Raw genomic sequence first — 15,290 nt, 5'->3', positions numbered from 1 at the left:
CAATAGAGCCCAGGCACTGTTCCAGGTCAGAGGTGCTGTGTAAGATTTAAATATAACCTCAGGTAAAAAAAAACCACACAACCCCAGTCAGAACAGTCAGCTGGCAAACTGTCTTCCAAGAATCATCCTAAGTACAGCTTTTGCATAACCCCCTGCTCTTGATACCTTTGTGGTAGATTTGCAGCCTTGTAGTGCCATGATTCTGGCACTTTGTTCAGCATCCAAGGCCTGTAGCCTGACAGATAAGTAATGTTCTACTGACATCTTTCCTTGTAAAATGGAAAGAAAGTGGATAATTTAATATAGATGTGACAAGCAGGAGATAGATTCCTAGCCTGCATGGATTGCCAGATTCAGCTCTGATTTGAAAGCATCCTTTAAAGCTAACGCAGGATTTTCATGTCCCTACAACTATTTCTCCCATCCTTTATAGAACCCAGTTCTATAAAGCTTCAGAGGATAAACTCAGAACTATATTTATTAAGACTTCTAAATTTGTTAAAACTTCTAATGAGAGCCATTTCACACATTATGCAGAACGACCTGCATCTGAGTACACACTTAAGGGTGGATACATTCAATCAGTACCTTTGGGACTTTATGTACTCACAAACCTTGTTTTTATCCTTAGAAGTTCTTAGGTGTGCACTTAAAATATGCAATGTGTGCAGTACTCCTAAGAGGTGGCTTGCACATACATTTAATCACTTGGTAATTCTCTAAACCAATGCTTAATTATCTTTATTGCTCATGACTTAGCGTCAGATGTTAATGAATATTGTAGCTGTGGTGATTAATGTCTTAGGGTCCTAAGAGGAGCAAACAATCATTTGATGCTACAGATTTATAAACCAGACTTTGGTGTGCATATGTTGCTTGCTTGCAAAAAAAATGTTCTGGCTCTAGTTTCCTTTCCACAAACATTTTTCTAGAAGTAGAGTAGGATGACAATCCTTAAACTGTTTTGGTTTGTTGTCATGGCAGTACAAACTTCTTTCAGGCTAGGGTTAATATGAGTAAAACAATGTAACCCTTGGCAAGATCAGGGGATCCACTTTGACCCAACTCCATTTAAAGATGAAAAAATTAACGTAATAGTTATAGGCATTAAAATGAGCAATTCTGCTCACCTAACCAATCTTGGAGTCATGGGCTACTCTTCCCAAAGCATTGTCTTCAATACATTCACTATCTCTTTCAAGAAGTTCGTGACACCTCCTCCAGCTGAGAGCCAGATCATCCATGAGTCAAGATGAGGTGACTGCCTGGGGCAGCAGGATCCATAGGGGCAGCAGATCCCGGTGTAGATCTTTACTCCCCATCTTATCCCTGATGTAGAACTTCACTCACCCCTTCCACCCTGGTAGGGAGGGAGGCACCATTTTGTGGTTCGTCTCAGACGTTGAAATGACTTGGGCCGGCCCTGCTCCATCCAGCTCTTTCATTCTCCTCTGAAGTGCAGCTACAAAGGGCATCTGCTACATAGGACCAGTGACTCAATAGGAAGTGCTACCAGTTCACTCAGGGTCAGACTCATATTTCTGCAATAATTATGAATGAGTGTTGTGATAGAAAACCATGGATACCCTATAGCTGTGGCTCTGTAAAGTGGAGAGTGCATGGAATAGAATTTGCACATGTTTCTCTGCTCCGCATGGGTGTTTCTTTACTCATATTCGAACATCTAGATCACTTCAGTGGATCATGCAGGCTTTCTAAACGGTGCCATGCTCTCCAGGTGTGTGTGAACAGTTTTGTATGCCTGCTGGTTTACACATTGCCTTTCCTTTTGCCCACAATTCATAACGTATGATGCAATTGCAAATGAGAAGCATCATAAAGGTTAAACAAACATTTCCTTTATAGATCTTAATTGACCTGAAATGGCAGGAACATCCAGTTTCAACAATCAGGATGCCAGAAAATGATTTAAATTCATTAAGCCATTTCTGATTTACAGAGAGCTAGCATACTGTTGCTAGAGGGAAGAACTCCGACTTCGCAAGGAACAGGAGTGCTGTGGATTGGGATTACACTGTTGCCTGAACCTTTAATCTAAAATTGGATGAAACCTTTGTAGATACTTTCACAGTATTGCTGGTGCATAATGTAATTTTTCTCTTACCTCTGACATTGAACATTTTAAATATATTGTTACATTTGTACATTGCTGCTCTAGCCATTCTTGAAGGGCCTTCTGCCTGCCTCTACTTGTTCACACTAAGCTTCAGTCTTCAGTCATGCAACTCTAGAGCTGGCTTTGATATTTAAGTAACACCAGCTACACTATGTGGCTGTTGAAGCAACTGTATAGACTATGGAGTTTGCCTACAGCATGTATCCAACTAAGTCCTACTCACAGTAGACCCATTGAAATTAATAGCTGCGTGTTAGTCATGTCCATTATTTTCAATGGGGCTACCTGTGAGTAGGGGTAGCCCTGTATTTTTTTTACATGGATATAGACATAAATATTGCCATTTGTTACATTTGTATTTTATCATTCGACTTGAAGGAACATTTTTGCATCTCTCAGCAACCCTTTGAGGTAGGCTAGGAAGAGGAAGAGAAAAATTTCAAAGGTGAGCTGCTGAGCTGAGCAGGAATTTAAACTCAGGTTTTCTACATCCAAGTGCAAAATGGAAGTGAAATTGCAGCCCTAACTTGTGAACAGGGTAAATTGCTTTGAATCAAGGCTATTTAAACCAGCAAGGAAAAACCTTGATATAAATAAATGTTTAAATCAAGTTTCCCAGTGGTACTTCATCAGAGTTTCCTAAACAATGGTGCAGCTCTGATCACTAAACTATGTTGATTTGCAATTAAACAGAGTATTATTTAGAGTGTTATTCCATTTTTACAACCAGGCCTTTTATCTCTTTGTTGGCAAGCATTACTTTTTTAACCTATTTTTAAATATTCCCATAAAGGATCTTTCTTATAATTAACCATTAATCCATGACCGTTTGTAAGGTTAACAGTCCAATCCTACGTATGTTTAATCAGATGTGAGTCCTGTGGTGCAGCTTTCTACCAGATTGTAGTTGAAGTTCTGGAATACAGAAACATGCACGCTGCAAGATTTTGTTTTCCACTCTTCTTTTCAGTATTGTTCCTTTCTTGCTTCCCTCTGCCTTGTCCCAGTCCAACACTCACAAAAAGGTAGCAAACAAAAATGAAGCGTCCTTTGACTTTGATAGGTTGAAGCATTTCTGAAAGCTACTGGGCATACCAGAGCAGTTTATTTTTTGTTAGGAGGAGACACAATGCCTATGCTACAATAATCAGAGTAGGCCTATTGAAACTTATGGACTTAAGTTAGTCATGTCTATTAATTTCAACTCTGAGTAGGACTTGCGTTGGATAGAACCCTGTGTTTGTAGCTAGGGTGCAAATATTCATATTTTAAACCTGATCAAATTGGTATTTTGTTTACATAGAAAAGTGTCCTGTAACTCAAGTGTATCTTGCAGAATCATTTATTCAGTTTAGAGATTAACAGTGATGCTAACACAGCTTTATAAATAAGCACTCAGCAGTTATCAGTCTGCGCATCATAGGCCTACCAGGGGCTGGCAGAGAGTAAGAGCTGTATTTCCGTATTGGTTGCAGAGGAGGGATGGAGCAGTCCACGAACCCACTTCCTCACCTGGACAGAATTCCTGGTAGCCTATGGCTACCAGACCAGCCTACTATATATTTTGGAAAGTGCTTTGTCTGAATATCTGGTTGTTGGGTTGTTTATTCTCTATGGGTTTGGCAGCCTCTCAAGATACCGTCACAAAATTTGACACAAGGGTTCCTGAGGTGGAGGCAGTGCTTTTCCTTGATATTTGGATGCAGGCCACCATTTTGAATCAAAACGACACACTGAAACATGACTTTGCCCATTTTTTGGCGTAGACTTGGCCCCTTCCCCTTGTTACCAGAACCAAGTCCAAAACGCTGTCCCTCCAAAGGCACTAAAGAGACAGCAGGTGGAAAGGTAAAAGTTTGTTTTAAGTTGCAGCATAGAGACTCAGCAGGATATCACCAGAAGTTCAAGCACAAAGTAGCAAACACAGAAATGCATAATTTCTTGCATCACTATTGGCTAGGAATGCGTATGAACAAAGCATGGTATTCTTCTACTTGGCTATCACCCTTATTCCACTGAAATCTTTCCTCCACATTTTTTCCTTTGGAAATAACAATAACTTAAAAAATGCCTTTTAAATTATAACAGAAAATTAATGCCCCCCCTTTCCATAGTTATTATTTACATGGGCGTTCAATTTTTACTAATTTTTAGCTGCTCTTTCTGTTATTTATTTGTACTTTGCTGAAGTGTGAAAACAACATCAAGTATGCTATATTTTAGAGTCACTGCTGATGCTGCTCTTTTGCTGGTGTACATCAAGAGTCTCTGTGATTTCAGTGGAAGAATGAGACAGACCCTTGTTAATATTATCTGCCTATCACTGCAGCCTTCAAGCCACTTAGTCCAGAATAGCCCCATTTGCCTCCATGGGACTAGCTCAGAGAAAAGCAATCTGAAAAGCACAGCCTTTGTCAAGTACTAATTCCCTGGTGCAGTTATAAAAGCACTTTTATTCCCTCCAGCTTCCCCACTTCCACTTTTGGCTAGCTTTAAGCTGTTCTGATCTCTTAAATGTAGGAAGATATTAATAAAAGATGATTTAAACAATATGATCTGAGTTTTCCTTGACAGATTGTATGAGGCAATGGAAACTTTCTATTCTGGCACAGACAACTTTTAAAACCACTCAAAGGGCTGGAGAAACACATTTTTATAGTAGTAACTGAACTTTGTAGTATTATTTCAAGTAATGTGCTCTCTGCTCCCCGCCCATCCGTCCCACACTTGCACCAAACTGTTTCATGCTAATAGATGCAAGATACAAATAGTTCTTTGAATATTTTAATCCCATTTTTCTTATCTGAGCCATTGATTCATTCATCGGTCTGATTTATCCATTTGACTGCATGCTAAAAAGCTGTCCAATTTAACTGACCCAGTCATGCGGGCTCTCTTGCCACCAGGACCAAATCATCTCACTGTTCATTTCAGAGGATGTGATCCAGAATAGTGCCCTGCTGCACTTGTGAAAGACTTCTATCCTTCCTCATCAATAGAAGTAATCAAACTTAATGGCTGGACATTTTTAGTAAGTTGTTTTGATGGGATGTAAAAAAACAAACAAACTAAACCCACAGCAACCTCTGATTCCCCTCTACAAGTAAACTAGAAGAGAACAGAATATTCTTGTTCACAAAGCTGTTTTCAGTATGACTGAGGGCTGATCCACACTTAAGCACAGGTCCAAGAGGTTTTCCATTTGCCCTGGCTCATTCTCCTGGGAAAACTTGCTGCCTGCCGCTGAACCACACAGACCCATGTCTAGAAAGCACAGAACAAGCAGAAAATCTCTTGGCCCCTTTGTGTGACTTTTGCAGCCTATTTAATTCAATTCAGAACCACTTTAACTGCCATGACGTCTTCCAAAGAACCATGGCAACTGTTCTGTGAGGAGGGAGAAAATTGAGTTCTAGATTGCTAGCAGCTTTATAGAGCTGGATTTCTCTTATTTCCTAGATGAGAGCTATAAAAATGGGTTTGAAAGTGGTTTCAGTGGGTGGTATTATTACTATTATTACAACTATTACTACTACTACTATTATTATTAAAATGTGTATACTGCCCTTTATCCATCGCTCTCAGGGTGGTTCACATAATTAAATTACAATATATAAACCACAAAATACATAAAAAATAAGAAAAGTGACAAACCAGTATTCCCCCTCCCGCAGCACATTTAAAGGGGCCTGGTTGGAGAGGAACATTTTTGCCTTGTGGCTAAAGGGGTATAATGAACCTGCCTGGGGAGAGGATTCCACAAAAGGGGAGCCACTGCAGAAAAGGCCCATTCTCATGTTATCGAAGAGGCACACAATGAAAGGCCTCAGATGGTGATCACAGGGTCCAGGTTGGTTCATATGGAGAGAGCTGGTCCTTGAGATATTGTAGTCCTGAGTCATTTAAGGCTTTGTAGCTCAAAACCAGCACTTTGAATTGGACCAGAAAACTAACTGGCAGCCAGTGCAGAATCAGTGTGATATTCTCAAACCGCCTTGCCCCAGGGAGCAACTTGGCCACCGAATTCTGCACCAGCTGAAGTTTCCGAACTGTCTTCAGATGCAGCACTACATAGAATGTGTTGCAGTAATATTATAGACACAACCCCAGGAACAATTGGAAGTAGTTGTATGCTTGGCAGAGTGGTTTAAATGGTTCTTGTCTGGGAAAGATGGTTGTGAGTGACCCTGGTTCTGCCGCCCTCTGTATTGGACATAAGCAAGCACCTGCAAAGTCGATTATATGGAAGGGTCCCAACAGAAGGCAACCCTTGTTTTGGGTCTCTTTAAATAGTGCAGCTTTAAATAAATACAGAAGGAGTAGCAAACCTGCTGTTGTGAGTATTTGAGAAAATCTACACACACCAAAAACTCATGGTCTCTGCCCAATTCTAATAAGGAACCATTGTAGTCAAGAGATGAGATCACTTTGTAAAGCAAACAAGCTTTAATGGACTCATGCCTACTAGGAAAGGGCAGCCAACAATCAAAGAGGAGTTTCTAGTGTGCAGCTGAGTTAACTTTGAAAATGTAATTTGCCAGTTGAGGGCACACCCCAAAATCCAGGACAGTTGCTGTGCGAAAGGGGTAATTTACCTCCGCTTCAGACAGCCTCTGAGTGGGGGAAAAGGGGCTTGTGAGATTTTGCTAAAATTGTCAAAGACAGTGAAGAAACCTGAGCTGTAAGATTCCCCCCCCCCCCCCGAACTGGATGGCTTCTCTCATTTCTGCCACAAACAAAAAATCAAGGTGAAGAAATGGCCCTTCTAATAAATTTATTTAATTAAATTAGACCACTGATTTAGAACCCTGTGAAGTTCTCAGTCTGGCTCATAAACTCATAAACAATTATTACAGTAAGAATGTCATTCAGATCTGGTAACGAGAACAGAAATTACTGAGTGTCTCTGTGGTGCCAGGATTATTCAAGTCCTGCCTTTATCCTTGGTCTTCCTTGGTTTTGCCTTTTAACCTCCTCCTCCTCCTGCTAGTCAACAAAAGTTCTCTGAGGTAGGTGCGGAGCTGAGTAGCTGGATCTCGCTCAGTCCATGATAGATGTAAGTCTTCCAATTCAGTACTTTGATTTCTAACGAATGCATTTCAGTCAACCATGATCCCTTTTTACAGGCTTTAATCATAAGATGGCAGTGCACACTAGTGATAAAGTCCTAGTGAATCCCGAGGTGCTTACTTCTGAGTAAACATGTTTAGGATTGTGTTTACAAGTGTATCTAGCTGATATTTTTGAAAGTCTTAGTTTATCATCTGCACCTGATTAACAAAACTTAAATGTATCAATTACCCCAAACTCCAATATAGAAGTCAGTCAGTCATCAATCAATCAATCAATCAATCAATCTTTATTGCAGCCAAAGACCAGACAGCAGAGTTAATAACAACAACATACGGCACAACTGTATAAAGAAGGAAATGTAATTAAAAATTCCCTATAAAATTTTTTACATTAAAAATAACACTCCTTCAGCTAAAATCTGTATTCCGTAGATTAAAATCAGTACTCATTCGTTGGCCATCACTGTCACCACAGCCTGTCTTGTCCTCGTTGCTAAAAAACCGAATTTCACAATAGGCCTGATGATATCCAGATCGGCAAGAAGGTATTTAACGTAAGTTTCCTCTGTGTGGCCAGGTAATTTCCTTAATAATGGTAAAATTAGCTCTCTTCGGGTATCACGGTACAACGGGAAGTATAGAAGAACGTGCCCAATGGATTCAATCTCATCAGAGTTGCATGGATGTAATCTTGTTCAACTGGGATGTCATGATATCTGCCCTCTAATAGTGCTGAAGGGCGAGCATTAAAACTGGCTCTGGAAAATGCCCAACAATACTTTAGGGTTATCCAGGGCACTTTGCTAGACAGGATCTTTCGGGTTTGTGTAGAGATTTATAGATTTTAAAAGATTGGGTAAAATCAGTTTGGAACTCTACGTCCCAGATTCATTCTTTGATTATATCTCTGGTGCTTTCCATTTCCAGTCTTAAAAAATATCCAAGAGAAAGGCCATAAAAGGACAGTTTTCTTGTAATGCCCTTCTACCATTTTGCATGATAGTTACAATAGAGAAGTCTTTTTGAGGTGTTTAAGTATAAGATAACTTGCATTTTAATGAACCAAAGCTGACACTTGTTCTTTATGGGGCATTAATTTCCAGGCAGATTGTATCCATGCTACCCAATATGTGGCTTTATGAGCATATTTTCAGACATGGGGAATGGATGGAATGAAAAAAAGCATATTTAGAGTCATATCTTTTGTTTCAAACTTGCTTATAATGTTAAATATAAAACTACATTTACAGTGGCGAGTAGTTTCTAATGATAATTTTATTTGTCCCTTTCATACAAAAAGAGTTGTCTTTGCTGAACATATTTACTTTCAAAGTATAGTTATATCATACATAAACCATAGATGCTCCAGTTTCCTAAATCTGCAAAACCAACCAACCAACCCACCCACCCTCTGCACTGCTGACAGTGAAGCTTGCTTTTGTGTGTGTATGTCTGTTACAATGAAGTGTGGGAAGAAGGTTTTTCCGCAGTGTGAATGGAGCTGCCACTCCCTATCAAGAGAGAGGAAATTGATGACTCTGCACAAGCACCCTGCTGGTCATTGCTGCAGAGTGCTGAGTCACTGATATTATTTCCTGCTGATCTGCTTTCTCTGCAGCTCGCTTGAAAATGGCTTTAAGGTTAGTGAAACTAGGCTGGCATCAGCATCACCTCAAAACTGACAACCTTTATGAGTCTGTTGAGACAATTAGATTCTTCCCCCATATGCTTAGCTACCCTTCTTTTCAATTATTATTTTTTAAATTACATTGTCTACAAGGCTCTAGAGTGCAGAAATGAATCTCTAAAAAGATAACTTTATCTCACTGTTGCTCACAGGTTTTTCCCCAGCTGTACCTCACAGGAACTCAGTTCTGGCACTGCTCAGGTGGGTGCCATTGCCATTATAAGAGAGCAAGAGTGGTGTTCGTGATGAGTTCTGGCACCTCTTTTTCTGCAAAAATAGCACTGCTGGTGCTGGTAACTTTCAAGTCTTGTTATCTAAAACTCTTTGCAAAACCCAGTTCACAATTTATATCCAGTACAGCTTAGGAATCTGAATCACATCAAAATGGGAGGGTGCTTAGAATCATAGAATCATAGAATCATAGAATCATAGAGTTGGAAGAGACCACAAGGGTCATCGAGTCCAACCCCCTGCCAAGCAGGAAACACCATCAGAGCACTCCTGACATATGGTTGTCAAGCCTCTGCTTAAAGACCTCCAAAGAAGGAGACTCCACCACACTCCTTGGCAGCAAATTCCACTGTCGAACAGCTCTTACTGTCAGGAAGTTCTTCCTAATGTTTAGGTGGAATCTTCTTTCTTGTAGTTTGGATCCATTGCTCCGTGTCCGCTTCTCTGGAGCAGCAGAAAACAACCTTTCTCCCTCCTCTATGTGACATCCTTTTATATATTTGAACATGGCTATCATATCACCCCTTAACCTCCTCTTCTCCAGGCTAAACATGCCCAGCTCCCTTAGCCGATCCTCATAAGGCATTGTTTCCAGGCCTTTGACCATTTTGGTTGCCCTCCTCTGTACACGTTCTAGTTTGTCAGTGTCCTTCTTGAACTGTGGTGCCCAGAACTGGACACAGTACTCCAGGTGAGGTCTGACCAGAGCAGAATACAGTGGCACTATAACTTCCCTTGATCTAGATGCTATACTCCTATTGATGCAGCCCAGAATTGCATTGGCCTTTTTAGCTGCCGCGTCACACTGTTGGCTCATGTTAAGTTTGTGGTCAACCAAGACTCCTAGATCCTTTTCACATGTACTGCTCTCAAGCCAGGTGTCACCCATCTTGTATTTGTGCCTCTCATTTTTTTTGCCCAAGTGCAATACTTTACATTTCTCCCTGTTAAAATTCATCTTGTTTGTTTTGGCCCAGTTCTCTAATCTGTCAAGGTCGTTTTGAAGTGTGATCCTGTCTTCTGGGGTGTTAGCCACCCCTCCCAGTTTGGTGTCATCTGCAAATTTGATCAGGATGCCCTTGAGTCCATCCTCCAAGTCGTTGATAAAGATGTTGAATAAGACCGGGCCCAAGACAGAACCCTGTGGCACCCCGCTAGTCACTCTTCTCCAGGATGAAGAGGAACCATTGATGAGCACCCTTTGGGTCCGGTCAGTCAGCCAGTTACAAATCCACTGAGTGGTAGCATAGTCAAGACCGCATTTTACCAGCTTCTTTACAAGAATATCATGGGGCACCTTGTCAAATGCCTTGCTGAAATCAAGGTAGACTACATCCACTGCGTTCCCTTCATCTACCAGGCTTGTAATTCTGTCAAAAAATGAGATCAGGTTAGTCTGACATGACTTATTTTTCAGAAATCCATGCTGACTATTGGTGATCACAGCATTCCTTTCTAGGTGCTCACAGACTGTTCGCTTAATGATCTGCTCCAGAATCTTCCCTGGTATTGATGTTAGACTGACTGGGCGGTAATTATTTGGGTCCTCTCTTTTCCCCTTTTTGAAAATAGGGACAACATTTGCCCTCCTCCAGTCTGCCGGGACTTCGCCTGTTCTCCAGGAATTCTCAAAGATGATTGCCAGTGGTTCTGAGATCACATCTGCCAGTTCTTTTAATACTCTTGGATGCAGTTCATCTGGCCCTGGAGACTTGAATACATCTAAACTAGCCAAGTATTCTTGTACTATCTCCTTAGTTATTCTGGGCTGTGTTTCCTCTGCTGAATCATTTCCTCCAAATTCTTCAGGTCGGGCATTGTTTTCTTTATCGGAGAAGACTGAGGCAAAGAAGGCATTGAGGAGTTCAGCCCTTTCTGTGTCCCCTGTTTGCATTTCACCATCTTCTCCTCTGAGTGACCCCACTGTTTCTTTGTTCTTCCTTTTGCTACGAACATACCCATAGAAGCCTTTTTTGTTGCTTTTAACCTCTCTAGCAAGCCTGAGTTCATTCTGTGCTTTAGCTTTTCTGACTTTGTGTCTACACGTGCTGGCTATTTGTTTGAATTCCTCTTTGGTGGTTTCCCCCCTTTTCCATTTTTTGTACACATCCTTTTTTAACCTTAACTCAGTTAAAAGTTCTTTAGATAGCCACCCTGGCTTCTTTAGGCACCTTCCATGTTTCCGTCTCATTGGTATTGCCTGAAGTTGTGCTTTTACTATCTCCCTCTTAACAAACTCCCAGCCATCATGAACTCCCTTTCCTTTTAGTATTACTGTCCATGGGATCTCACCCAGCACTTCCCTAAGTTTTATGAAGTCGGCTTTCTTAAAGTCAAGAAATTGAGTCCTAGTATGCTTGGCTGCTCCTTTCCGTTGTATAGTAAACTTCAGAAGAGCATGATCACTTGCGCCTAATGATCCTTCCACTTCTACCCCATTAACCAGGTCATCGACATTGGTTAGGACCAGATCTAAAATGGCTGTTCCTCTTGTTGCTTCTCCCACTTTCTGGACAATGAAGTTGTCTGCAAGGCCAGTGAGGAATCTGTTTGACCTTATGCTCTTGGCTGAGTTTGACATCCAACAAATATCTGGGTAATTGAAGTCCCCCATTACTACTATCTCCCTTCCTTTTGCATGCTTGGCCATCTGTTCCAGGAAGGCATCATCTATGTCCTCCGTTTGGCTTGGGGATCTATAGTAAACTCCCACAATGAGGTCACTATTATTCTTCTCTCCCTTAATTTTGACCCAAATGCTCTCACTTTGGCTTTGAGGTTCTAAATCTTGGATCTCTTCACAGGTATACACATCCCTGACATATAACGCCACTCCTCCTCCTTTCTTGTCTGGTCTGTTTCTCTGAAATAGATTGTATCCCTCCATTTTTACATTCCAATCGTGGGACTTATCCCACCAGGTTTCAGTGATGCCTATTATGTCATATTTAGTTTGCTGTATCAAGAGCTCAAGCTCATCTTGTTTATTTCCCATGCTTTGTGCATTAGTGTACAGACATTGAAGTCCATTAGTCATTCCCCCGTGTCTCTTATTTAAGGATTTTTTCCTCCCACCACTAGGTCTGCTTGCTGTTTGCTCAATTTGGTCTATGACATTTGGATGATCATCTTCATCAATTAATAGACTCCTACCTTCAGGAGCACTGTCTCCCTCCCCCACATTAGTCAGTTTAAAGCCCTCCTGATGAGGTTTCTTAGTTTTTTGGCAAAAACATTCCTCCCAACCGTTGTGAGGTGCAGCCCATCGCTTGCCAGAAGTCCATCCTCAAGAAACTGCAGTCCGTGATCTAAGAATCCAAACCGTTCCTGTTTACACCATTTGCGAAGCCAGCTGTTTACTTCCACTATTTTCCTCTCTCTCCCTGGGCCACGTCGTTCAACTGGGAGGACAGATGAGATGACGATTTGTGCATTTAATTGCTTCAATTTCCTGCCCAGAGCCTCGTAGTCTCTTTTGATCTTCTGGAGGCTATTGCTTGCAGTGTCATTGGTTCCCACATGAACCAAGAGGAAGGGGTATTTGTCAGTGGGTTTTATGATTCCTTGCAGTCGTTCAGTTACATCTTGGATCTTAGCCCCGGGGAGACAGCACACTTCCCGAGACATCTTGTCAGGCCCACAGATCACTGCTTCTGTTCCCCTCAGTAGGGAATCCCCTATCACCACTACACGCCTTCTCTTAGGTTTGGTCAGGGTTCTTCCGTGAGCGGTCCGTTCCAAGGTCGCCTGCACATTCCCTGAGGACTGACTTTGCTGCTCATCTTCATATACGTGATCGACTGTAATGAGGGAGAGATCCTCAAATGGAGTCTGCTCTTCGTCTTCCATGCTAGGGGAGAGGACCTCAAAGCGATTGTGTATTTCTAGACAATCAGAGCGAACCCTGGGCCTCCTACTTCTTTGAGTCACGTTTCTCCACATATCGGGCTCCTGTGTTGGTGAAGTAGCCTCCTTCTCAGGGGAGTCCCCTGTCTCCTCCTTGGTGGAGACGGTGTGCTCTGTTGCTTCCAAGAAGAGCTCCAGCTCTCTAATTCTTTGGAGTGTAGCTACACGTTCCTCCAGTTGCTGGACTTTGTCTTTTAGGAGGGCAATCAACATGCAATTGCTGCACGTAAAGCTGCCTGCAACCTTTGGCAAGATGGCAAACATTGCGCAGGAACCGCAGGCGACTGCAGCTGTTCCCTCCCCCTCCATCTTGAGAATGTGTCGTTGGGCTTGAGACTAGCTCCCCTAAATCTAAAAGATGGTTCAAACTGCGCACGCCGATAGGCGCGCGCCGCTGCCCTGCAAACACTGATAAGCTCCTCCCACAGCTAATCACCTGCCTCAACAGAAACCCTGCCCCCTCTGACCTTTGACCAGGGAAAGCAGCTAATCTGCCCCAAGAATCACACACACAAGAAACCCCTTTTGGCTCCTTCTTCAGCCGCTGCCCTGCAAACACTGATAAGCTCCTCCCACAGCTAATCACCTGCCTCAACAGAAACCCTGCCCCCTCTGACCTTTGACCAGGGAAAGCAGCTAATCAGCCACAAGAATCACACACACAAGAAACCCCTTTTGGCTCCTTCTTCAGCCGCTGCCCTGCAAACACTTTCTTCCTATATATATATATATCCCATCCCCATCTTAGGAGAAACAGTAGTAATTGGGAGGGATTATCACATGATGTATGGAAGTGAGAGCTGGACCATAAAGAAGGCTGATCGCCGAAGAATTGATGCTTTTGAATTCTGGTGCTGGAGGAGACTTGAGAGTCCCATGGACTGCAAGAAGATCAAACCTCTCCATTCTGAAGGAAACCAGCCCTGAGTGCTCACTGGAGGGACAGATCCTGAAGCTGAGGCTCCAATACTTTGGCCACCTCATGAGAAGAGAAGACTCCCTGGAAAAGACCCTGATGTTGGGAAAGATTGATAGCACAAGGAAAAAGGGACGACAGAGGACGAGATGGTTGGATAGTGTTCTCAAAGAGACCAACATGAGTTTAACCAAACTGCGGGAGGCAGTGGAAGACAGGAGTGCCTGGCGTGCTCTGGTCCATGGAGTCACGAAGAGTCGGACACGACTAAACAACAACAACAACAAAGAATTAATAAGATTTCTAAATATTCCTCAAGTATTGCAAAAATAGAATCTATCTGCAAAGCATCCTTGGCTCATCCTTGGTGCACAATATATAGGAATGTACTGAAAACTGAAGTGGTTTGTTATTGCCCGCTGACCAAATGCTACCTCAATCATATATGGCTTTCTCAAGCACATTTAACCTTGCCTTCTCAAACTAAAGTTAATTAGATTTTTATTGGTCATAATGCCCACATATTTTTGGTCCCTACCTAAGGATTCAAGTATATGTCAAGATGTGCATGTGCTGAGCATTGTTCCTGATAACCCTGCATCCTTGCTTTCAATAGCTGAAGTGCCCCGATGTCACAATAACCCTGTTGACCCTTGCAAGTAAGTCAAGTTGCTTAGTAAAGCATTTGTTCTGATTTATTTTGGGGGAAAGCATTTACCCTTCACTTTCCATAAAACAAAAACTTAGACTAAACGACTAAACAACAACAAATCACATGGTATGTTGTGTACATACCATGTACACAGTTCTGATTGCTGCATCTCAAAAAGGATTTTGCAGGGTTGGAAAAGGTGCAGAAATGGGCAACCCAAATGATCAGGGTGCTTGGCTATTTTATAAGGATTATGTTTGGGGAGTTAAGAGTGGATGCAATCGAACTTTATTAAAGTTATGCATAAGAACATAAGAAAAGCCTCCTGGATCAGGTGAGTGGCCAAACCTGCTCCTGCAATGGCCAACCAGATTCCTGTGGGAAACCCACAAGCAAGATTTGGGCACAAGAGCACTCTCCCTTGAGGTTTCCAGCAGCTGGTATTCGGAAGCATCCAACACTTGGAGTCAGAACATAGCCATCATGGCTGGTAGCCACGGATAGCTCTCGCCTCTGTGAAATTCTCCAATCCTCTTTTGAAGTCATCTAGGTTGGTGGCCATCACTGCCTCCTGTGGAAGAAAGTTCTATAGTTTAACTAAGTGCTTTGTAAATAAGTACTTCTTCTTCTTCTTCCCTGCCTATCTGGCTAGGTTTCCCCCAGCCACTCTGGGCAGCTTCCAACAAAAT

At 42.2% G+C, this 15,290-nt stretch overlaps 1 protein-coding gene across 14 annotated transcripts in view; it reads left to right on the top strand.

Annotated features, from left to right (window-relative positions):
• Window positions 1-15,290, top strand: part of LOC310669042 (uncharacterized protein) — a 143,241-nt gene that overhangs the window by 96,114 nt on the left and 31,837 nt on the right. The window contains exon 3 of one of the 14 annotated variants that reach the window (XR_014506981.1): window positions 5,072-5,172. The exons of 12 other annotated variants lie outside the window; for them this stretch is intronic. Coding sequence is in view for 1 of the 2 variants with exons in the window: in XM_083422547.1 (XP_083278673.1) it covers window positions 5,072-5,109 (38 nt within the window). In the remaining variant the exon portion in view is untranslated. Of the gene's footprint in view, window positions 1-5,071; window positions 5,173-15,290 lie in introns of those variants that run through there. One more of the 14 variants, XM_083422547.1, reaches the window with a different exon arrangement.

Source organism: Podarcis tiliguerta (assembly GCF_965153285.1).
Source record: "Podarcis tiliguerta genome assembly, chromosome: Z".
Taxonomy (NCBI): domain Eukaryota; kingdom Metazoa; phylum Chordata; class Lepidosauria; order Squamata; family Lacertidae; genus Podarcis; species Podarcis tiliguerta.
Note: the sequence above shows the minus strand (reverse complement) of the source record. Positions and strands in the feature narration are given on the sequence as shown.